At 42.2% G+C, this 25,122-nt stretch overlaps 5 protein-coding genes across 6 annotated transcripts; all 5 read right to left on the reverse strand.

Moving 5' to 3' along the window:
• Positions 1 to 4,076: 4,076 nt before the first annotated feature.
• Positions 4,077 to 7,767, reverse strand: LOC105890775 (testis-expressed protein 33). The gene is made up of 5 exons (XM_031576744.2): positions 7,416 to 7,767; positions 6,697 to 6,750; positions 5,280 to 5,412; positions 4,629 to 4,739; positions 4,077 to 4,370 (listed from the first exon to the last, which is right to left on the reverse strand). The coding sequence occupies exons 2-5, from the start codon at positions 6,736 to 6,738 to the stop codon at positions 4,291 to 4,293; spliced, it is 366 nt and encodes a 121-aa protein (XP_031432604.1). The 5' UTR covers positions 6,739 to 6,750; positions 7,416 to 7,767; the 3' UTR covers positions 4,077 to 4,290.
• A 102-nt stretch (positions 7,768 to 7,869) lies between these two features.
• LOC105890774 (SUMO-conjugating enzyme UBC9-like) lies at positions 7,870 to 11,637 on the reverse strand. 2 transcript variants are annotated; one of them, XM_012816850.3, is made up of 7 exons: positions 11,585 to 11,603; positions 11,070 to 11,155; positions 10,789 to 10,872; positions 10,471 to 10,543; positions 9,896 to 10,005; positions 8,423 to 8,502; positions 7,870 to 8,243 (listed from the first exon to the last, which is right to left on the reverse strand). In XM_012816850.3, the coding sequence occupies exons 2-7, from the start codon at positions 11,133 to 11,135 to the stop codon at positions 8,180 to 8,182; spliced, it is 477 nt and encodes a 158-aa protein (XP_012672304.1). In that variant the 5' UTR covers positions 11,136 to 11,155; positions 11,585 to 11,603; the 3' UTR covers positions 7,870 to 8,179. The 2 variants fall into 2 exon arrangements, with proteins under 2 accessions (XP_012672304.1, XP_042563481.1); XM_042707547.1 differs by having other exon boundaries at positions 11,070 to 11,637.
• A 918-nt stretch (positions 11,638 to 12,555) lies between these two features.
• mpst (mercaptopyruvate sulfurtransferase) lies at positions 12,556 to 15,252 on the reverse strand. Its single transcript, XM_012816849.3, has 2 exons — positions 14,513 to 15,252; positions 12,556 to 13,323 (listed from the first exon to the last, which is right to left on the reverse strand). Exons 1-2 carry the CDS (start codon positions 15,099 to 15,101, stop codon positions 13,025 to 13,027), a joined length of 888 nt encoding a protein of 295 aa, XP_012672303.2. The 5' UTR covers positions 15,102 to 15,252; the 3' UTR covers positions 12,556 to 13,024.
• Positions 15,253 to 17,519: 2,267 nt separating this feature from the next.
• On the reverse strand, positions 17,520 to 22,630 carry LOC116222495. The gene has a single exon (XM_031576893.2). The coding sequence runs from the start codon at positions 22,300 to 22,302 to the stop codon at positions 18,406 to 18,408; it is 3,897 nt and encodes a 1,298-aa protein (XP_031432753.2). The 5' UTR covers positions 22,303 to 22,630; the 3' UTR covers positions 17,520 to 18,405.
• Positions 22,631 to 22,707: 77 nt separating this feature from the next.
• Positions 22,708 to 24,436, reverse strand: LOC105890681. Its single transcript, XM_031569998.1, has 2 exons — positions 23,986 to 24,436; positions 22,708 to 23,118 (listed from the first exon to the last, which is right to left on the reverse strand). The coding sequence occupies exons 1-2, from the start codon at positions 24,430 to 24,432 to the stop codon at positions 22,708 to 22,710; spliced, it is 858 nt and encodes a 285-aa protein (XP_031425858.1). The 5' UTR covers positions 24,433 to 24,436.
• Positions 24,437 to 25,122: the final 686 nt, after the last annotated feature.

A 25,122-nucleotide genomic window follows, 5' to 3' on the forward strand; every position in this document is an offset into this window, starting at 1 on the left:
AAATACAGACAATTTATTTTCACTGCTTCAATTTATTGCATTTGTTATTAATACATTTAGTCATTTAACAGACGCTTTTATTCAAAGCGACTTACAAGGAAATGTAAAACTACATCGCGGAAGGAGGTGAGGGGATTCGAACTAGCAACCTTGCAGATTCGAACCGGTAGAGGAAACCTCTGTACCAGTTGACACTTGCTGTTAGGTATTCATACATAGATATCACCCTATAAACATCACAACACACCTTGCTCTCACAGCGGTGGCGGTGTTGAATTTTGCCATGATTATGGTCTTGTATTCTTCATATACTTGATACTTCATACTCATGTTCATCTCCTGCTCGCCAGCTGAGAAAAAAAGAGCCCTTTTCTTTGAGTTTAGAACCATTATACCGTTAGAAAATCATTGTTTTGGTGATCGACCTTTCCTGCCTTTTGAAGTAGGACGTGCACGCGCAAATGCCATGATAAGTTTAGCCTGGTTGAAATTAACCACATGATTTGGATGCGGATCAGCCGTTAACGAACCGATATTTGCTGTTCTCAATCAGCTCGCTAATCTTAACGGGCTAAAAGGCCAATTGATTAACTTAGCTTCAACCCTACGACGAACGGGCCCCAGAGCTCTCTAAAATCTTCGTTTGTAAACAAGCCATTAATAACATGTATTATCTTTATTTTACCTGATGTCGGCATTACGTTCAAGCTACATATCTGGCTGGTAATCGAAGACTTCCCAAAACTATTTAAACAAAAAACAACCCATTAATAACACTTTCTTTTTCACCCAATGTCAGTATTACGTGTATATAACTGGCAGGTTATGAAAGATTTTCCCAAACCATTTAAACCATAGTTTTCCCAAACTGTTTATACCACGCTGTCATAGCTGGTGCCCTAACTGATATCAGCATTTAGCCAATCAGAGATTTTTCCCAAACCAGTTGCTTACATTGCACCTAAGATTCTTACCCACTTCATGGACACTCATCTGCTGTATTTTTGAAGTAAATGAAGAAATCACCAACACAGGTGATTATTTACAGCCTACATTCTATGGTTGGTCTGCTGTAACGTGCAGTTCAAAGTGACAAGTTAATGTTTAAGATAAAAACCCACTAACTTAATAGCTAGCTAATTAACAACAGCTAATGTTAATTCACGTTTCCCAAACCGTTTAAAACAAGCCATTAATTACAGTTCAGCATCCTTCCAAAAACCTGCATGACCAGAGATGTATCAAAATGAGGGTAAATATTGGAGATGCATTTGAAAGATGGAGACAGCTAAGAGCCCAGAGGGATTTTAAAACAGATGCCGAGTTGGCTCATTTTCTTCTGAACAGGTAACCATTGAGCTTCCGCTAAAGTTACCTTAACTCATTGATCGTGGCTACTTGTAGGAATGGGCATTTTAAGTTCCCAGAGAGACAAACAGACAGAGTGATAGAGTGGAAGAATGGCAGATACTTAAAATTGCAATGGAACCATGATCAGACTGCTGCCCACCATCACAAGGATGATCAATTCAAAGCCAAACATTAGTATGCTACATCTATTTGCATTTGCGCATAACTTGGAAATCGCAATCATCCTGAGATTCTCTCTGTGACAATGGGGGAAGGCTAAAAGGCAGACAACCAGGTGCTACAGGAATGCAGGATGTGGCAATTAGTTAAACTGAGATCTGGCCATGGTGTGCATGATGCATGGGGGTTGCTGTGAATACAAAACAGTCCAGGTTAAGCCAACCCCCCGGCCGAACACCAGAGATCTGAATGCCGATTTGTTGGATTTAATATTTGGCTTTACAGATTCTAGGGTTATAAATGTTACTTTATTTACTATAAATGTTACAGATGTTACTTCATTTTTTATTTCGACCAGCAGTCTTTTACTTTCTGCAATGGTGATTAACCTTTAACTGCAGGCTGCCTTTCCAGCGTTTGGGCAGAGAGATCACTCAGGACTTCAAGACTGATCTGTGCTTCCAGAGCTCTGCTGTCATGGCTATTCAGGTTTACCTAGTTTTACCTAGGACACCAATCTGTGTGCCATCCACGCCTAGAGAGTCACCATCATGCCCAAGGACATCGAGCTGGCTTGCTTCATCCATGGGGAGTGCGCTTGAATTCTCAAGATTATCCCTTAACACAACAATGTACGCACCTAGACTGTGGAATACCCTATCAAAAAGCAGGCTATTAAAGAAGTGGGCTCAGTGAACAGTTTTAAACCTGTTTTATGCCCCTTGTGTGTTTCATCTTTGTTTGTTATTGTGTGGTCTATTTATTACTATTTTCATTTTTTGTTGGGATGTAAAGTCCTTTGAGCTGCATTCTTTGTATGAAAAGTGCTATATAATTAAAGTCTTCCTTACTTACCTGTGTGTGCGTGTGTGTGAGTGAGTGAGTGAGTGAGTGAGTTCTTGGCAGCACCTGAAGCTCACTGAAGGTATTTCTAGCCAAAGTCGAGCTCATTCCAGCATCAACCTAGGTGACGGGTTTACACTGTGGTGTGTGGTTATGAGAAAGTAACGTAGAATGAGCTGTCATTGCATGTCTAGACTGTTTAAGCATCGTAGCACACCTCATATACTTACATCTTAGTAACATTGTTAAACAACTCAATAATCAACACTGGTGTTAAGATGACTGGGTGTTGGTATTCATGCGAGTCATTCCACGCCAAACGTACCAATTTAAGGACATTTCCCCACTCGATCGTCTCAGATTGGGCTGAAAAAATTCAAGGTTGTTCATACACTTCTTAATAGGTATAGTCCCGAAGTATAGTCTCTAGCTTTAACATTGAGCTTTCCACAGGCCTTCAAAGATGCTGCAACAAAGCGTAGAGTAAAATTCAAGCACCCCGAATACTATGATATACCCAAGCCACACCCTTGGAAGTCCATATTCTTCAAGTAATGGTATCATATTTTAAGCCTAGAAAGTTTGAAGGAGCTAGCTTAAATACTTTTCTAGTAATAGCAATTTGAAAATGGCTCTTCAGAAAACGCTGCAAAAAAAGCGTCTTAAGTACAGGCACAGGTACAGGTTTTCCTACGGACTTTGGAAGACCAACGTAAGAAAAAGATCTCCGCCTGATTCATGAACGCCTGAAAATGGGTTCTTACGCAGCCGAAGTGTTCTCCCCAATGCTCCCCCGAATGAGGATTCTTAAATTGAACGCGCGTTCTCGTGCACCTGGATTTGCATACATACACGCCCCGCCAGCTCCTTATAAGGGCACGCAACCGTAGTAACGTGTGCAGTCAGAATCGACCGAATCCACGCAAAAGCAAGTCGAAAGCGAGTCATGTCAAAGCGGAAAGCGAGCACCGGTCGAGTAAACGCAGATCTAACTTCACTGGTGGAGAGGTAGAGGTACGGTTGCAGGATGTAGATGTGTCCATTCTATTCTACTATGGCTATATCAACGCGAGTGAGTTTAGTGCTTATTTATTTATTCACTTACATTTGCAGTGTGCGTGTAGTGCTTTTATTTATTTTAGGACATCACGATGCCTCGTAGAATCATGACTATAAATGTGAAACGTAATTGTTAATGATACAAATATTCTCGTATTTATTATTATTGTAATTATTTTAACCCTTCTAACACGGAGGTCAATTGAACTTTCATCACCACATCTTAAGAGTCTACCGTCACCATCTATCACAAAAAAAATCCCCCTTGTCCCTCATTTAGGTGAGCAGTCAGAGGTGACATTTTGACTCATCGCATTTCTTGAGAAATGATACAATGAGCTCTGTTGTCCCTTATGCTACATTAGGCTGAAGGGTATTTCACAGCCCTTCTCTGGTAAATGCAACAACAATGTACCCATTCTTTTCAAAAAGTGTTATATAAGGGATGTCAAATATTACATTAAATGTATTTGTATCTTCTCGTGTGCTGTTAGATGTTTTAAAGCCGTTTTAAGTAAAAATGTTGTAATCAATATTTATTCTAAATAAATATGTAGTGACAAATTATTTCAGTAAGTTTAAGGCTACATATATTTAAGAAATGCTCTTAAGGTCTCTGTTTAATCTTAAAGTATCTCAAGTAATTTGTGCGAAACTGAAGTTTATTTCTGTTTGCCTTGCGAAAGGAGTGAGTGTGGTTGCGTGAGCAGGGTGGAGTTGGATAGGTGTACGTGCATGTTTTTGTGTTTGTGCATGGGTGTGTGTGTGTGTGTGTAGGTGGGAAATGTGTCCACACATTGAAAAAAGTGTGAAATGTAAAACTGGTGTGGTGAGCAAAGCGTGAACAGCACAAGCAGCTCAGTTACCACCACCCTTCTCCATCAACATCAGAGCCTTCTTCAGACGCTGGTTCACAATGTTCCTCTCTGTCCACCTCACTGGGGGATGGGGATAGAGACAAACAGGGAAAGAGAGAGCGAGAGAGGCAGGGGGAGAGGGGGGGGGGGAGAAAGATGGTACAGCTAGAATTACTTAGTAAATAGTTAATAAACACCATTAGCACAAACAAAAGGCAGAGGCTATTTTAAGGAAATCCCCTATAGTCCCAGCAGAGATGGTTCAGACAGTCATAGAGAAAAGTGGCATGGATGAAAGGAAGGATGGAAAGGAGTTAAATTATCATTTTTCAGACGTACCCATGTCATCGGTCTTGCGACCGTACCACTTCTGGGGATCGATTGGGGTGGGGGGCAGAGGGTGATTCACGTAGGAGTCCTTTACAAGAGTTGACCACACCAACGGTGCCCCTGCAACAGACAAGGGGCTGACAGGATGTGGCAACAACAACAAAAACCCACACATGCCTGATATCCAGAGTTCGCTTAACAAGGTTTGTGTCCCTATATCCTGTATACATATGGCTCTTTCAAAGAATTGTGTTTACATTTCCAGCTAGTCTTCTTAAAGTCCAGGATGGTCACATAAACAGTTTTGCAGTCACCGCAGACCTGCAGGCTTATTGGTGTTTTTTAGCAGTGCATAGCTGTGCTATGCAGATTGCATAGTACGTAGATGTGCATAGACCTACAGATTAGGGACAACTTGAAGGTGCCTCTTTCCAAAGCCAATATACATGAAGGGGGTGTAGCATGGTTTCAAAATTGATCTATTTGAAGGATTTTGTGCTAAATAGATAGAGGAATAGAAACTTTACTGATCCCAATGAAAATGTAGCATCCTGAAGAAGCAGCAGTATTGGATAGGCTTCCACTTGCACCAGTGCCAGAAGGCAATAAATGAATGAATGAATGAATGAATGAATGAATGATGTTTGCTGATGGTGGTACCTGGGAAGATGTTGGTGCGCATGGTGTGACCCAGGCTGTGGTAGTTGTTGTGGGAGTCTGCAAACACAGTGCTGGTGTCTGCATAGTGAGGAGCCTGCAAGGGAGGCACCTGTGGAGCGACCAACCTTCTCATCTGGCACACACACACACACACACGCGCACACACACACGCACCCACAGACACAAAAACACATTTACACACAGACCCAAATATGCACACATATACACATTTATAAACACACACACACAAGCACAAAAACACATATACACACAGACTCATATGCACACACACACACACACACATTTATAAACACACACACACACACACACAAGCACAAAAATGCATGTACATCAACATTTATATATGTGTGTACCCACACACACACACACTTCATCATTTCCATCTGTCACATGAACATGGCTGAGTAGTAAAGAAAACATAACTGAAATCTGATATAAAAATTTACATTTGGGCTGGAAAGAAGCGTTTTACGACAGACTAATTGTAAACTAATTTTTTTCAGCATAGATCATTTCTATGAGGTGTCCAGAACAACATACTAAAAGTCCTAAGAAATCCCAGTTGAGGAAATAAGTTTAATTCTCATCAATCTGAGATGTGTGCTAATAATGCATGGCAAAAATACACCTAAAAAAATTTATTTTTCCTTTACTCCTATCAAAATGAAACTTTACACAATAAAAGTACCCATGAAAAGTAACATTTGTATGACAAATACATCGGCCCAATCTTCATCCAATCATCCTACTGCCAATGGGAGATGGCAATGCTGCTTTTAGACTGGCCTCTAACCTGAAAACTGCCTGGCTTGGTAGTACCTGCCAGGGGTATGATGTTTCTGCCTATGCAATTAGGACATATTCAATAAGTGTGACGCTCATGTGCATATTCAAATTCATTTCAAAAGAAACTTGTAATACAAAAAAAGTTACTTTTCATGTATACTTTAACTATGTACTGTAAAGTTTTATTGTGGTAGGAGTAAAGCAAAAAATGAAGCCTATTTGGGTGTATTTTGGGCATATTAGAATAGTGTATAGCTCATTTTCATATTAAAATTAATTTTCAAAGAAACTTGTAATACAAAAAATTTACTTTTCATGGGTACTTTCATTGTGTAAAGTTTTATTTTGATAGGAGTAAAGAAAAAAAGAAATTTTTGAGGTGTTTTTTTGCCATGCATTATTAGCACACATCTCAGATTGATGAAAATTAAACATATTTCCTCAACTAGGATTTCTTAGGACTTTTAGTATGTTGTTCTGGACACCTCATAGAAATTATATATGCTGAAAAAAATGATTTTACAATTAATTCTATTTTTGGCTCCAAAATGGGTTACTTTGCCTGGCCTATTATCATAGCCAGTGTTGTTATCAGCCAGTTTGAGCTCACCTGTGTTTTTCCTTCATTCACTTCGCCTGAATGGTTACTCATCCCTGCACAAAGCTAAAAAATAACAGGGCATGAAGAAATGATGATTGTTTAAATTATGAGGCAAAAATTAAATGTATCAACACAAAAGACACAAACACACTCATATAGACTGACCAAGAACAGTAGAGAGAGAAGAGAAAGGATGTTGGGTGGAGGTGACCAGAGTCTTTACTGATTGCTGGGTTGGTCTTGTTTGCTGACCAATACTGATGATCAATAATGATCAAACCTCAACTTAATGATCAAACTGCTCGAGCCTGTCAAACCAAGCTACACCAAAACCAATCCTTCACAACTTGGGCTAGGCGAGATGCTAGCACTCAAACTAAAATATGTATCTTTGAATAGCAGAGCACAATCTATAAGTAACGCAATATCGCATGTAAGGTAGCTTGTTGGTCTTTAACGTTTCACAGCACAAGTTGACGCTAACCTTCGTGAAACCTTTATCAATTAGACTATATGACACATAAACACACGCCCCCAGAAATTAAATGAGTGAAACTGAACCACGTCAATACACCACAAATGTTTTCACCATTGGACTGCACGCTGGATTGTGTCCTTTGTACACGTTTATGTGTACGCTCTGTAGGTTATACCACCCGATTTACAACACTGGAAGATACACAAATGATTCTCAAAAGCATGAAATTAACGGTTAAATTACAGTATACCTGCGTTTGTAGCACCTCTCGTTGTATAGTGTAGGCTATGCCTCTTTGCTGACACCCAAGCTAACTTGTGTGTGGTTTAAATAAATGATTTACCTCAGCCGACCCCCTGCTTGGACCTGTAGTCCCTACGGATGGGGTTGCGGTGCTGTCATAATTGGGATTAGTTTCGGTTTAGTTGCAGTGATGTCATAATTGAGTTTAGTAGTTGTCGATGCATTCAGGTGTTGGTGTTGCATTCAGATGTTACCGTTGCCAAAATGTTCGGCGTAGTGGCAGCACTTACGCAAAACATTCATTAAACTTTTATTTCGGAATGCACTCAACTATTAATTACTTTCCAGTAGATGTTGTACGCAGATATTCACCTGAGTCCTTCCGTGACTGCGATTCTCTGAGGAGATATTCAGCCATACAATTTCCCCACATCACCACACAATTATTTGCAATACTTTCATTTATTTATTGATTTATTTATTTAACATTCAATTAAGAAAAAACATCAAGTTGTGAACAAAAGCAAAGAGTTCAAATTTCCTCCACTGTTCTTTTTTTTGCTTCTTTTTTTTGTTGGTTGATTTGTTTGTTTAAATTTCACAATACATTTTCACAACATGGTTACCATGACAACACAACTGAGCATAATAATAATTATAATAATACAAAAGTTGTCATATTTATATATTTACACACCCTCCCCACCCTTGGTGTCTGGTGCCTCCTCCCCTCTCTGGCAAGGGACTCTTCAGTGCCCATTCAGTGCCATCTTAAGTGGGGGCAAACTTCTTGGCTTGTGCCCTCACACGCTTCTCATAGTCCATTCTGTTCTGACTGAAAAGCAAGAAATTAGAAATTAGCTTCCACATTCATAAAATGACTGGCAGGTAGGTGGACTGGTACATCAAGCACACATGCCTATGAAACTGTAATGGTATTTGAATCCTCATGGCTGGAGTCTGATATAGGCAAACCAGCCTCTATGATTTGACTTGAATAGGTCACCCACTCACCAGTATATTGTGTAGGCCTCTGCCTGTGCAGGGTCTTGGATGTTGGGTTCATTCAGCAGCTCCTGAATGCCAAGCAAGATCTGCAAAAGTAAACAAATTTGAACTTCAGCACTTGGGTCTTGTATGTAGGAGAGAGAAAAAAGGCAGACAAATAATAATAATACAGACAACTACTGTAAGGGAACAGGGGAGGGTATGTGCGCGTGTGTGTGTGCTTTTGAGTGCATGTGCACGGGCATGCTCGTGTACGTGCATGGATCTGTGTGTGTTAGGGGTTGCACGAGTACATCATTTTAGAAATCAAGTAATTGTTTCCAAAAAAAGAAACTTGAGTACTCAGGTGGCGGGGCGGGGTGTTCGTGCGGGAGGTGTCTATTATTAGACTATGCAACTATGACGGGGTTGGTCTCAGCACATAGAGCAAAGCATAAAATGAATGATATGACTACAACTCTTGGTCTTACCTTACGCAATGGTGAAGTATGGATGATACAGACGATATTTTAACATTAGTTAATACATTTTGCAGTAGCCCAAGATAGAAAATCATTTAAGTGTTTTTTTATTTTTTTTTTAATAAGTGTTCTTATTGTCTTTACATGTAGCAACTGATTTGTTGTTGTTTTTTTATTTTATTTGTTTAGCCCATTAGTGTAGTAGCTCGGTCTAGTATATGACAGACTCAATGTCTGAGCCATCCTTAAAAAAACTCACAATAGGCGCATCACAGATCTTCCAAACAATAGATTTCTGCTGACACCATCCTTCCTCTTGTTCACAAAGGGCTACAACTGAAAACTGAGTTCTGCACATGTGAAGTGTAAAACTTGAGATCCTCAGGAAGGGTCATTACGTGGTGTAGGCAATAATGACAAGAGACAGACAAGTTCTGAACTGAAACACTCGCTCATCATTTTCTCCGCTCTCAACTCCCTCCATCATTTCAATCGTTTTACCCCGACTCCAAACAAAACTGTATGGGAAATGTAGTCAATACTAACGATGAACAATATTTAGAAACTGACCCATTTTCAGTTCTTACAGTAGCATCATGTGATTAACGAGTACTCGATATTAATGTAGAAACTTGAGAACTGATGTAGCTGCTTGATTACTCAAATACTGGAGTACTCTGTGCAGCCCCTAGTGTGTGTGGTGTGTGATTGTGTGTGTGTATGTGTGTGTGTGTGTGTGTGTGTGTGTGTGTGTGTGTGTGTGTATGTATGTGTGTGTGTATGTATGTGTGTGTGTGTGTATGTGTGTGTGTATGTGTGTGTGTGTATATGTGTGTGTATGTATGTGTGTGTGTATGTATGTGTGTGTGTGTGTATGTGTGTGTGTGTGTATGTGTGTGTGTGTATATGTGTGTATGTGTGTGTGTGTATATGTGTGTGTAAATGTGTGTGTGTGTGTGTATGTGTGTGTATGTGTGTGTTTGTGTGTGCATGAAGTATGCAGTAGGGCAGCCCTTGCCTGTTTGATTGTAATAGCAGGCCTCCAGTCCTTCTCCTCCTCCAGGATTGACAGACACACGGTGCCTGAGGGGTACACGTTGGGATGGAAGATCGGAGGCTCAAACTTACCTGCCATTAGGAACACACATAAGAAATCATCAGAACCAGCCATTAGGAACACACATAATACATCATCAGAACCAGCCATTAGGAAAACACATAAGAAATCATCAGAATCGGCCTCTAGATAGTCTTTACTTATTTAAGAGAATTCTGGCAACTGTATTTGGTTGTAACAGTTTCCAAAATGACTAGATGCAGTGTTGTGAAAATAATATGACTCCTAGCCTCCATATTCACAATTACATTAAAGGGGACATAAAATTGATGATGTTACCTCAATGTCTGAAGTGTTCTATACGTCACAAACTATTAAGTACTTTGCATTCGTTTTTGAACATAGGTGTACACCTTTGACCATGGTTCCCTCTACTTTGCCATGCAATTTTTAAACATACATAATCTGAAAAAAATTACTATGAAATGGCCAGTGATAACACAACAGGAGCAATCAATGGCCTGTTATGTACTCACATTTGGGGGGTGAAGAGGGGTAATCATCCTTGAAGAGCATGCGGAGCTTGTACAGACCTCCCTCCCACAACGTCTGCAAAAGAACACACGGTCATTGATCTGGAGTATATCAAAGATTTCACAAGAATGTCATCAAAGACAATTTTTCATCAGAGATCATTATGCAGGTTGAAATTAGCATTTGAGTGAGAAGTTTTTTAATGTGCTTACTTTCTCAAAAGCACACACAAGCACTGATCATAGACATTGTGCTTGAAGTGAGACTTAAGAGTGTAAAAGATAAGTAACAGGTTACCTCGCACCTGAGCATTTACTTACCCCCTTCTTCCCAGGGATAGCACACTCCCAGTTCATCAAATTCATGGTGCCATCAGGGTTCTTGGTTGGCACAGCAACGTAGCCCTGAAGGTGTAAAAGAGGTCCAGAGACACTTTCATTAGTATTAAAGTACTCAAGACGTGACTAAAAAGCACACTTGTACACGGTATGGCCAGCACCAGTAGTGCATCATCGTTATATAAAAGCTATGTGCAGCCAACAGATTCAAGGACACATACACTCAGAATGCAACAATGAAAGGTTTAAAGATGGATGCTTACAAATGGATGGTCTTTTCTCCAAGCTTTGCGCTCCTGCGACAATCTACTGAGGGCTATGCCAGACATGGCGTGGCATTAACACCGTCCTATGGACAGAAGCGGAATTGCATGCGATTACAGATAGCGATCTGACAGCTATTTTATCAGACCTTGCGCCTGTCTACCTGAGTTTGCCGCGTCTCGTCCCTTACAAACTTTTATTTTCCTGCGTTGGAAAAAAAAGCAAAGTTAGACCACGTAATATCAAACTAGGAAGTTGACAAAATGTTGTCAAGGCCTAGCCTGAATTTCCGCTCCTTCTAGTTAACGATGCCTAGTTTACCTAGTTATTCTAGCTAGCTAGCGATAGTAAGCTAGCTACGTCCAAAAACCCTACAGCCGAGATTACGTTAGCTAGCTATAGTTTATTTGAAAACACGAACAAACAAGTTGCCTCTGAATTGTTAATTCTTAAAAAAAATCTTCGGGAGAGACTCAAAATAACTTATTTTTTCGTTAAACCGGTCCCGACTTACTGTCGCTTTTAATGTAAACTGGTTTGGGGGGGAAACACGAATCTGCTGTCAACTAAAGGACCCCAATTTGTTTTTACTTTCAGGACCCTCAGGCATAATCGTGGATGTCCTCACACGTACCCCGTGTTCCGCCATGGTTAGTGTGCTCTCATCGTGAGAAAAGATATCGAAAACCACAATACATGTAACTAAATTAATAATAGAGAAAAGCTAGCATGAGGAATACCTATTGCCTAAAGTAATTCGGCCAACTGGAAAATACCTAAATTGCTGTAAAACGATTAATACGTGTAGGATGCTCATGGTATTTTCGTAGGCCAAGCATAATAAATAAGTTGAAATTAATATATAGATTCAAAATGTTAGCATTCATTTGGACTGTGTTGAGGACAACCACGATAATTCAAGGCTAAAGTGCAATAATCTGATGAACGCTGTCATTCAATGTAGAGAAATGTTTGGGTTCATCATCAATATGCCTCACTCATCATGGCCGTCACGGTGGCCACACTTCATCGACTTCACTTTCTATACACCGCCCCTTTTCGCGCTGCTTTCAAATTTATTCAAATAATTTCTGCTAATACCCGGCAAACTGTCAACGACTTTGTTAAATACTTCACAACTGTGATGTTTATATGCCCATCAAGAAGCTTAGTCAACTGTGACCGCGACTGTAAATCTGTCAGGCTTGTAAAGGGACTCCTAAAATATCATCGAAACCGGTTTGCACCGGTTTTTCATAGCACCCTGGCTGTGTCATCAACTTTGATTCATCCGCCTCTTGGTAACCTCTTCTAGTCTTCTTATGCAAAACTGGATCACGCTATCTATGCCCAATAAATCAACATTTGAAAGCATCACACTTGAAGACAAAATATGAATGTGTCTTGAGTTTTTTTTAAGATTCCCGTACATTTCCAATGACATGCCCAGCCTGTCACTATCTTACATTAAACAGAGTCAATATGTTCAGTTCCACTGATTAACATTTTAATTCAGTTTTAAACAAAAACACTTTCATTTAAACATTCAATTACATTGCAATTGCATTAGTGGCAACAGTTCCCCACATTACTATGCAGTGATAATGAAGATAGACTTATTTCTAAGATAGAAATAAGGTTAAATCAGTATTCAAAAGTGCACTTTGTTATTTTCACATACCCCTGCTCTACTCTACCCTAAACCTATACAGTTTGAGCTTGTCAAATCCATCAACACACCATTTCTGAACATGCATATTCATACATACCATACATACTATTGGCCTTGGCCAGAAATATAAGCTTTGCATTGGAGACGTGTACAGCACTGATGTTGAAAACGTCTGTGGTACACTGTATTCCACTATATCCCACTATACAATACAAAGGAGTGGACCCTCAAAATGTAGTAACATTACATATGTGCTTTTCACTTTAGAGCTCACTGGTGTTTTCACACCTGCTTTCCTTTTCCCTCTGAGATGACGTGTTCCGGTGACGCCCTGGTAAACCACTCTGACCAGGAGCCGTCATACAGGCCCACACCTGGATGCCCGCACAAGTGCGCCGCCAGCGCAATGTGGCAAGCAGTCACACCTGAGCCACAGGTGACCCAGAAGGGCTTCTCCAAGTCCACTCCGGCATTGCGGAACATCTGGGCCAGCTCCTCTGGGTCCTTCTCCAGCCCTGAGGAATCCATGAAGTTGGGGAACGGCATGTTGATGGTGCCTGGGATGTGGCCTGGCTCTGTGTCTATATGGGGGGGGGTAAAATGTTTGACAGAGCGATTGTGTGTGAGTGTGAGAGAGAGAGGAAGGGAGAGGGGGAGAAAGAGAGTAAGGGAGGGAGGGAGAGAGCAATGATTAGTAGGAGTGCAGGAGCGTACCTATTAAAAATAGCACCTATGGGGGCATTGAAATTGCGCACCTGTCCAAATACACCCATCATTTAGATAATTTCAGCATAATATCAGCTCAAAAATATCGCAAACATTCAGGGCTTAGCCCAGATCTGAACGGGGGTCTGGGGGCATCCTACCCCAGGACGTTTAAAAAAATTCTGGCACTAAATGCATAATTTTCACGCAGTTGGAGACAGAAACATTAAGTCTAAAGACAGCCCATCACCTGTCTGACTCACATGAACATTACCCCATCCATTATTTATACCACACTGCTTGTCTACATGAGCACACTTTTATGTTTGCTCTCACTGACATGGGCATCACCATAGGTTACCCTGTTAAGAGTGCTGGCTGCATATTTCAAACTGGATGATATTAAAGTCCAGTCTAAATGGTTCCCATTTCAATCCCTTTTACATTGCTCTTGCTCACATGGTCAGCAACAGGAGATAACTCTTCCTCCACCTCCTCTAGCCCGCCTGTGCCTCGTACAAAAAAAGATCCGGGGCTATTCTTAAAACATAGAGCTAAGTTATTCCTGGAATTACAAAAGGAAATACAGCTGAAGAAAGTATTTTTTCACTTTTTCGAGGATGGCTTGTCTAACTGCTCAATGGTGCCCCGGGCACGTGCCATACCTGTCATTAGACTATACCTTAGGTATGCCACTGGCTGAGAGTAAGCGCTCAAATTATTTGTTTTTCATTGGTCTCATCATTTGTTTTCTACTGGGGCTTAGTGTGTTTTTGGTGAACCTTATAGCCTACAACTCAGCTTGGCAGCAGACACAAGCAATCCATAATCAGCCACCTGTTGCAAATGAATAACTTGTTCCTTCCAGCAACTGCTAACCTATTAGGTCTACCCTGCTGTTGATTAAAAATGATATAAACATATAGCATGCTCTAAAACTGAATATGTGACACAAAAGGTTATAAACAAACTGTCCGCCCATCAAACTGCATTTTTTGTCATTCACAACTGGTGTCATTTGGATTACAGCAACAACTTAACAGAACAGAACTGAATACAGCCTACTTGCTCGTGGCTCTGGTTCAATGCCCCGAAATCTTCCACTAGCCCTTGCATCAACGACTTGGAACTGTTTAGTTGTTAAATTCTCTAGCATGTCCTCGTAGGTCTTCACCCAAGAGCCGTTGATAGTTGCACGAAACTCTGCTTGTTCCGGTTTGGAGTACTCTGAAGTAACGGTGTTACCCGCATTCAGCCAATTTTTCATTCCCCCGTTTAGCACTGATACCGACTCGTGGCCGAACAGCCTGAACATCCACCAAACCCGAGGTGCAGCGAATGCCCCGAAATCGCTGGTATCATAAACGACTATGTGTGTGTCATTACTAATTCCTAAATTGCCCACGTATTCAGCAAACTCGGTCTGGGAAGGTAGCATGTGATCAAAAGTGGAAGTTGTATCGCAGCATTTGTCGATGTCGAAGAAGGAGGCGCCGGGTATATGTTTGTGGTTGAATTCTTCTTGAACATTACGATTAAGTTTAGGAAGATACCAGGAGGAGTCAATAATTCGGAGACTAGGTCCCACTCGGTTGTTTTTGATTGCTTCAGCAAGCCACTTTGCAGCGACGAGAGATCGAACCTGACCTGCCATGACAATTTTACTTCTTACTATAACTGTTTTGTTAGCTAATCGTGCCCTCTTGTGGTAGATACACAAACTGCAAGTGCCTTAAATGACCAAAAGGCATGGCATCAGAGACGCGAGACACAGCGCATCGCATCATATTCTAAAAAACACGCCCACTGGAGAGAAAACTATTTAGGTTCCTTCTTGACACTTTCGTCTGCTAATAAGATACTAAACTACTTACTTCAACCCAGGAAATGCCAGATATCTTTTAAAATGTCGTCCCATTTTATCGTGCTCACTGCCTTCACCATTTGTACCACAAGTCATGACAATAAGGACTAAAAATAGTGTGTCGTCTATTCTTATTGGTGGATGTTCCCTGCTTGAAAAGAACCAGCCCAGACACGAGTTTAGTGTTTGGCACAAGCCCTCTCACGTGTGCATGTTGACAACATTTCTTATTTCAGGATGGCGATGAAGGAGACTGGCTGCTGAGATTTGTGTCAAGGCTAATACATTTTAACCTATACTATTACATTAGGCTCATATATAGGCTATATGGGAAAACAATAAAAAAAGAAACAATAAATTGTGTAATGTTGTGTAATCTATGGGTAGGTGACATGACAGCGAATGAGGGAATTCATTTTAGCATATCTCTATACAGAAGTTAAAAAAAACATCCTGCATTAGCACCTACTGTATTAATATTATTATTGTTGTTGTTGTGTTCTGTGCAATATAGTATGTGTAAGACATATGCAACAAGCTACACTTAAGTAATATCATAGTACAAATACCAAAGTACAAAAGTAATACCATAGCAGTTGTCTGTGAGACTGCCTTGAGTCCAGTGTTTTTGGAGTCAAAATTCGGTCCTGTAACAGTTCAATAACACTGCATGCACAGAACATACATATTTACAGAGCAATCCGTCATTTGCTCACATAGAATGTTGGGAGCTACCCACAGTTCTTTGTCCAGCATGCCAGATGCCAACACGCTACAATACTTTTTACAATACCTTTAACCCCCCTGACAGTAGCCTAGACTGAGAATTAGGCATTAAACTTCCAATAAGCCTGTCCTTGATTTCCCCCTGAAATCATTGAACATTCCTTGATGCTGTTCGTATGAAGCTTTTAATGTCTGAATCAATGCAGAAACCTATCCTTGAAATTTACTGAGAAGGTAAGGACATGTGTCAGTTTAGGTCCTGAATTAAATGTTTAGTTTTTTTCTGTTTTTCTGTCCAAATCCAAGTGTGTTCTTTAAAACAATCACATTATGAATGACATCACTGACTGCAGATTACTGACTGAGGTATCCGTCATGTTATAATTATGATTAACGTGACAAACTGCTGACACTACCATGACCCCCAGTTCACCGCAGTAGATTATTTCATTAAGTGAGAAGTAGTTACAGTAAATCGTCTGACCTCTCTGTATCGCACACAATCTCCCATACCCCCAATTTCTCTAACAGCTCACGTTCAGCGAGCTATTTTAACTGGAATTCTCCTAAAAACACAGTGTGTGCGTGTGTATGTGAAAGAAAGCTTTTCTTTGTATATTGTGCTGTGCTGGTACACGGTGATTCACCTCAGAGACCCATCTGTGGGTTATCCTTGTAATGTTCTGCTGGAAAGAGCACCACATCACGCGGCCTTGGAAGCAGTGGCATGGCGTCCTTAATGTGTGTACGCGTGTCATAGGGATGCATTTGTCAATGGCTGTCTTGTGTAAGGCTGCCTGGGTGCTGGGTGTGGAGACCCGTGATAATTGGCATGGCTAGCCTGATGCCTGCTACTGTTTGAGCAGAGCATAGTGCTTGAGGTCATTTACCTGTTGTGTTACCTCTTGAACCCTGAACAGATGGGTAGATGGCTGAGTGGCACAGACAGTTTTGTTGTTGTTTATTTCTCTTTAAAGACAAGGCATGCTGACTTGAGAGACTGTTTGTGATGATAGTTGCGTGTGTGTGTGTGTGTGTGCGTGTGTGTCTGTGTGTGTGTGTTTGTGTCTCTGTGTGTGTGTGAGTGAGTGTGTGTGTCTGTGAGTCTGTGTGTGTGTCTGTGTCTGTCTGTGTGTGTGTGTGAGTGAGTGTGTATGTGTCTGTGTGTGTGTGTGTGTCTGTGTGTGTGAGTGAGTTAGTGTGTGTGTCTCTGTGTGTCTGTGTGTGTGTTTGTGTGTGTGTGTGTGTGTGTGTGTGTGTGTGTGTGTGTGTGTGTGTGTGTGTGTGTGTGTGTGTGTGTGTGTGTGGTGTGTAGCATATCTTCTTTTACGCCTAAACACCTGTTAAACAGCTTGTAAACAGTATACAATATCTACAGTATACAAATGTCTCTGTAATATTCAAAAGTGTATATAATTATAATAATGCAAATCTGAATTCATTTTAAAACCAATATTTATAAAAGGTAAAGAGACTATTTGATAATTTGTTAATAATCTTTATTCAGTGATATTTTTAAAAGCAAAAGGATAAATGTATAACAAATTGCTGCTTCTGGAAAGAATTAATCTCAGGATTTTTCAGACCAATAATTGAATTATCACATCAGGTCAAAATTACTTCATATAGGTACATGATGGTCCATTTGCAAATCACAAAAACAAAGTGAGAAACAATTTGAAGAAACATGGAAGCAATCCGGATGAAATGAGTTAGACAGAACAAGACGGAGTCAAAAAAAACTAAAGCTTCAAAGGTAATTGAAATTGATAATTAAAAGGATTTTGTATATTATGTTTCGTGTTAAGATCATAACATGCTCTAAATATGAAGCTCTTTAATCACTATTGTAGCAGATATCCACTTAAAAATGCCTCCTAACCCTCCTTTATGACATCCAATCAAACATCAAATGGTGGAAATCTCCAAGACAATACACCACTCTCCAAACAAGTATATTCTGAAAATGGCAGAACATGACATTTACAGCACTTGGCAGATTTCTTGTAACATTTCATTACTTTCATCAGTCCCCACATTGCTTTAAATGTAATTCTTTGATTCATTGTAGTAATACAAAATGATCATACAAAAAATTTTTCCTACAGTAGAGTAATTAACAAATGAATCTGTCTTTCCAATCTGTAATCACACATGCTTTCTAATCTTAAATATTCTGATTATTAGCCATTTTAGCCAGAAATAACTAAATACATCTACATAGGGTCACATACAGCAAGTACTTGCTTATTGGTAGAAGTGCTCAGATCAGTGCAAAATCAATATGGTGATGATTCATGTATGAAACAACTATCTTATCACTCATGTTTTCCACTAACTCTCTCTGATCCCTGAATGGAAACGATGTTTAAGGCAGGTACTTCTTGGCCTTCATTCGAGGTATGATGTGCATGTCTCTGACATCATTGTGCTGAAGGAGCCAGCATAAATAGCGCTCCGTACCCATTCCCCACCCACTGGTGCACAAGGGGATGAGCTGGCGCATGTTGATGTACCACTTGTACGACTCTTCTGGAACAGCGTGGTGCCTCAAGGCCTCCTGCACTTTCTCTGGGGTTGGGTGGCGCTCTCCCAGGCCTACAGTCTCACCCAGTCCAAGCAGGAGATCGGCAGCCTTAGCTTTGGATCTGCCCGAGCCTTCGACGTATGCCTGATAGAATGGCACTCCGAGGTGATCCATTTCAGTCAGCCAAACGGCACCACCATACTTCTCTATCAAGACCCGCTCACCTTTCCGAGTGAGCTTTCTACCAAACTGCGGCTGGCCATCTTGAACCCACTCTAGGCAGTCTGGGGATGGCATCATAGGGATGGCTTGTTCCAAGGTGACTCTTGGGAGGTGTTTCTCACCTTCCAGCTTTTTTAGCAGGTCCTGTGCATGGGACAGAGTGCCAGTCGTGCTCAAGATGATGTGAGAGTGTTTCTTTAGCATCTGTTGGGTCATGTAAGCCACAAAGCCTTCGGCGACAGTCATCGCAGTGTCCATGTCACCCAGGAGTTCACATTCAATGTGGTAGAACTGGTTTAGGTGGGTGGCATCAGGATCTTCTCCCCGGAAACTGGGCGACACATAATAGGCCCCGGGTAGACCTTCCTGGAACCGCAGGAAATATTCAAGAACAAACTGCATGGAGTCGGCCAAGTAGACATCCTGTCCCAGCATGTTGACAAACACAGGTTCTGAGTCGGACCCAAGGCCCATCGGGGAAGAGATTGTGTCAGTGGTGATGGGGGTCAAAGCGTATGAATACAGACAGATGTTGTTGAAGTACTCTACAGTGCTATGAAATAGGGTGTTTTGGATTTGGAAGAGATTGCGATACCACTGGTTGGTTATTGCTAATGTGGCATGGCTTTGAGGATCCTCCCATGACCTTGGGGCTATGTTCTTTATGATCTGTGTGTGGACCTTGTTGATTTCTTCTGATGATGCTTGTGGGCCATTGGCCGAGGTGACAAACCCTGGATAGGTTTGGAAAAACTGTGATGGTACACTAGTGACTTTCTGGCAGGGTGAAGTCACTAAGGGGATCAATTTCACGTGGGCATAATCAATTTCAAAGCCCTCAAAAATGAGAGCCACTCCTCGCGCCCTCATACCTTCCTGTAAGAGCTGTGCAACTTTTCGGGCGGCAAGGATGAGGCCTGTGTAGTCTGCCTCTTCTAGGCGGAAGATGTCACTGGGGAGCGGTTTGCGTGGCACCAGAACCGTGAGCCCAGGCGTGTTGGGGAAGGGAGTCAGGAAAGCTACGTTATTGTTGTCCTCCCACACCCGCCACTGTTTCTCATCACCACGTACAATGCGTGAGAAAAGATTGTTGTGTTTGGGGTCTCCCAGGAAGTCATAGCAGGATGGTGCATTGGGTGTTGGAAGCTTGGCTCGTATCTTGGCCTGAATGCTATCAAGTTGAACATCTTCACAACGTGGGCCACTCTTAGAGCTGCAATAGCCCGGATCATCGGTGTTAAACTCTTCCTCCTCAGCAAGATGTGGTCTCCAGCTAGGTTCCAGGCCATGGAGAGGCAGTACTTTGATCTGGACAGGCTGGTCCGGCAGGGGATGTGCTACGAGGGCACAGCGCTGGACGCCAAGTCGTTCACACAGTAGCTTTGCAACTCTTCGAGCCCCCAGTAGCATTGTCACAAAGTTGGGAACAGTAAGATGGAAAATGCTGTTGGGACCACTGAGAGACTTCCGAGTAAGGACTGTGGCACCTAGAGTACACGGGTCAGGTTGTAAGTAAGCTACCAGTTCATCAGTCTCCCAGATTATGTTGGAGAAGGTGAATGCTGGTCTGAAGACTTCTGCACGAATTGTGTCGTTGACCAGAGACGCAACAAACATGACCGCAGCATTTGTTTCAATCACAGCTTCACCTTTGTGATCCACTGCGATGATTCCAGCCTGACAGCCTTTTAGGTTCTCAGAGATCACCTCCTGACAGGCCTGTTTGAGTGTGTAGCCTTTGTGACTGTACAGACTAGCAACTTTTTGAGAAACTGTTTGCCTGAGGAAAACATCACCATCACCCGAACAAGTCACTGCCACCTTCTCATCAGCATATATTCCTGCACCCATCACAGCCGTGTCGCCCACTCTGCCCTTTAGCTTGCCCACAAGCCCACCAGTTGAAGTTGCAGCTGCCAGTTTACCCCACCTATCCAGAGCGATTGCTCCCACAGTTTGTGGGTGATTGTTTTTGGTGGGCATACTGGTGGGCATACTGTTTAGTTTGGCATCCAACTCTCTACGGCGCACATCCGTGTGGAAGTACTCAGCTCCCACGGGCTTGGCTTTTTCTGCAACTCCTTGCAGAAACTCTTCAGCCCCCTCCCCAACCAGGAGTGAGTGTACACTTTGCTCCATGACTTGTCTGGCTGCCCTCACAGGATTTTTCACTGTACGCAAGCAGGCCACTGATCCTGAGTTGCTACCATTACCGTCCACTATGGAAGCCTCCAGCTCATGGTCGCCATCTTTGTTGTAGACGGCACCTTTGCCTGCGTTGAAGAGAAAGCAGTCCTCCAGGGCCACCACACTCCTCTCGACTGCATCTAAGCTGCTCCCTCCATTTCTCAGTACTTGTGCCCCAAGCTTTAGGGCAGTTTCAAGGGCAAACTCAAGGACCTCCACCACCTTCTGATTCAATGAAACATCCTCACCAGCTCCACCATGAATCAACAATGTGAAGTCCGGCTTCATCTCCGAGGATTGGGGTGAATTGCCACACGTATTAGGACCTTTGCGAATTTTAGCCTCTGTGTTTCCATTCATTCTGAGCTCATTCTCCTGCAGAATACACTCAAATGCCCCCATCTGCCCAGCAATGGCATATCTAAGTGCCAGGAGCATGACTAGTTTCAGCGTCATTTGCAGGTTTGCATGAAGTTTGTCCAATACACCCACGAAGCTACCTTTTCCATTCAGGACAACGCGAACCCGGTCTTTTCTCCCAAGGTACGTGACAGCGAGCTGGTCACGAGCGTACACATTTCCAACTGCACATTCCACGCCTTCCATCAGGTCTTTCCCTGTGAGATACACAGATGGACATCCAAAAGGATCCAGAAACTTCTTCAGAGGATTGTTTGGGGACATGGAGTGACGCAAGACTGCCAAGTGAGGCCCCACACCTTCACCAACTTTTGTGGCCTTGACGAGATTCTTGTGCTCCAACAGTGCCAAGTGGAACAGGCCTATGAGCTCCTTGGAATACTGAGGATTCCCATCAGGACCAATGCATGCAGCTAGTGCACTAACTAACTGTCGAGATCTGGCCGTAAGGGAGTATGTGGGATCACAGCGACCATGTTTGAAATGGCGCATATGTGTAGGGGTGACAATGATGTGTTTTATAGCTGATTCCCCAAGCGTTTGCCTCAAGGCTAGCTGCAGGGAGAAGTTGACCCAAGCATCATAAACCCCTCGTTGACTCCTCAGAATGGTGAAGACATCGGGATAAGATGGCATTTCAAAAGTGAGAATAGGGTGGGTTTCTAGGGTAGATGTGTCAACAGGGTGACTTGGCATGCCAATTCCCTCTAGTTGAAATGTTAAGGGTTTGGGTTTTGTCAAGCTAGCGTCGAGAGCTGCAGATTTATTGTCTGTCTGGGCATGGATTAAGTTTCTATTCTGTGACTCTGACAGATAAAATGCACTTTCAGCCACAAGCCCAGCCACCATTCCATCCACAGCACTGTGTTCAAACAGCAAGCCTGCTGCACTATCTTTGAACACCACCATGTTAACCACCTGTAAGGAAGAAAAGAGAGGTTTTTTTTTTTACCCTAAAATGAATATATTTTGTCCACTTATTTAGGACTTTTTTTCATCTGCCATGGTCAAATTATCATTGCATGTCTGTTGTACAGCCTACTATTTGATTCAATATCACAGTAAGTATCATTGAATTAATACTGCAATTACTCCTTTAAACAGAATCCAAACAGGAAGATTCTAACCAATAAGCAAATCAACAAGACATCCTCCCTGTAACAAAACAACTACTTTATTTTAAGCCACAACAAATTCATTTCTGGCTCTGTTTTTTTTCCCATTCCCTTTCTACTTCACTCTCTCTCTCATTCTCTCTCTCATTCTCTCTCTCTCTCTCTCTTTCCCCCTGTATCTCTGTGACATAAAAGGGAATCATTTACTGACCTTGTCATAATGCCTCAAGCAACTCCACCCTCTGCCCCCGAGTCTGATGGCATTGAGGGTGCTTGCCACGTCAGATGGCGCTGGTCCGTCTTCGAGAGAGACCGCCAGTATGGCACTCTCCATGAGGTCCAGGGATCCAGCGGTGGGCCCTCCCCTCTTCAGGACCTTTTCCCTAACATCATACCATTCTCTACGGGGCAGGGAGGAGAAGCCACAGATAGCGGAGGCGTCCTTGTCTGCGCCCGCAGCAGGCTGGTTACTGCTGTGCTCTAATTGATCGTATATGTTCCCCAGGGAGAGGGCTGTGAGAGGACCCCCTGGACTGGGCCTATGCAGAATCTGTATGGGAAACGCCCCCGCTCGGCAGGTAAGGATGGCGTGAAGACTATCTGGGTACAGCTGGAATGGAAAATTGCAAACAATGAAAGACACACTCAGTTAATTGGTATATTGTATCCCCTTGGTGCATGGCTAAAATTGTAGATCAGGAGGGAAAAAACATGAGGGCCAAGCCATAAAGCTGCGGTAAGCAATATTATATTTAAAAAACATGGGTGTGCAAAACAGTGCGCACATAGAGCAGACAGCTAGAGGATATAGAGGAGCAATTTGCTAACAAAAAGTGTATTAGATGAGAACAGCTGACGGCACCTTATCCATAAGTAACCATATCAGGACAGAAGGAAGATGGCATATCAGCACATTGCAATACCAAGGAGAATAATAACTGTATTGCAGAAATTACGAAAAATAATACTCCTAAATACCGCTACAAATCTTCTTTAAAACGATGGCAGGAGGCTTAACATCATTACCAGCGTTGTATCTGGACAATGTCTGGTAATTAGGTGCATATATGACATCCTCTTCCAATGCTCTCTGTTTCTTTCTCTCTCTCTGTGACGCTGTCTATCACTGTCTCCATCTCTCTAATCCCCCTCTACTCCCACCATACGACTACAGTTTTGCTGTCCTAAGGACACTCTGGTATTTCACATGAAGACGACACATTTTATAGACAAGATAGATATCCGATTCTGCAGTATGAACATATGATTCACTCTCTCCTCACCCTTTCTCTGGCCTTAATCTCATCAAGGAAGTTTGGTTTATGTGGATATTTGGGGTTCTTTTCTGATTAATTAGAACATCCAGGTCAAATCTCACCTTAATGTGATGTGAATATTATGTGAATAGATGTGGCTATTTGCTGATCATATAATGTAAAGTAGTATAAATGTGTTACCCCCTCTCCCCTGAGATCACCTTAATCTCATCTTGTTTCTTTCCAGGGAGTCGGCTGGCAGCAAACACTTCTGACTGTTGTGTGCGCTCCATTGGCACGTCTCGCTCGACCAGCCAGGGCTCGCTGTACAGCTTGGCCATGGCCCACACCAGTGCTGCTGCCCTCCCCAGGTGTGTGTCGTCTTTCCAGGCCCTCGACTGAGGCAGGACTGTGGGGATGGCGGTGGAGGTGGGCAACGGATCACTACAGGACAGTAGCCGGCTTTTGAACTGCTCTGTCACCCAGTTCTCACGACCGGAACCAGCGTCGGACAGCTTCCTCTGGGCCTCCTGTAGGATCTCCCTCTGCTGGGAAAGGGCATTTTTGTACTGCATGTACAAGTCAGGGCTCAGAGTGAGTTGGAGGACCCGGCCAGCTTCCTGCAAGGTTGTGTCCAGGTCTGGTATGGGGTAGTCATGCAGTGCCATCCTGTGGAGAAGAGGATCCAAGACACTGTCCTTGCAAAGTTATCTGGAATAGTAGGGCATGGTGTCAATAACATGATGTTCATGGTTATAACATTGTGCCATACAGATAGCCTGCAATTGTGAAATTCAAATTGCTTTACACTATATGAAGGGGTATTAGTTGTAGGTTTATGTTATATGTGTCAAGCATTTCTCTGGTGAAAGAGCTCCCGGTTTTTAGGCAAAATACTGAATTTACTAACAAAACAAAACATCGCGCACCAACACACCGAGGCAGCGGTCCGTGGCGCCATCGGAAGAGCAGTAAGACCAATGCAGGTTAAAAAAAAACGCAACTTGACTCATGTGTCAGTCCAGCCTATTTGGTGTACAGTTTGAAAAGCAACTTATATAATACTGTATAACTGTATATGCACACTGAACCAAATGCCAAATTGAGTTGAACGACAAGCAGGTTATGTAACATCAATCAAAGGTGTCCAAAACAAATTACAGCTTTACTCTTTACCAGCAAGAATAGTATGTGCATTGAATGCCAAACCTACTAAAGTCTGCATTATAATTTGATAGGGTTATCAGAAAAGTATCCATTGGGAGAATACATAAACTATCCAAGAATGTAAAACTGGATACAAATTGACAGTTTAATACTCATGGAGGACATGGGGATCATATTATTTAATCATCAAC

This window comes from Clupea harengus, chromosome 1 (genome assembly GCF_900700415.2).
Source record: "Clupea harengus chromosome 1, Ch_v2.0.2, whole genome shotgun sequence".
Taxonomy (NCBI): domain Eukaryota; kingdom Metazoa; phylum Chordata; class Actinopteri; order Clupeiformes; family Clupeidae; genus Clupea; species Clupea harengus.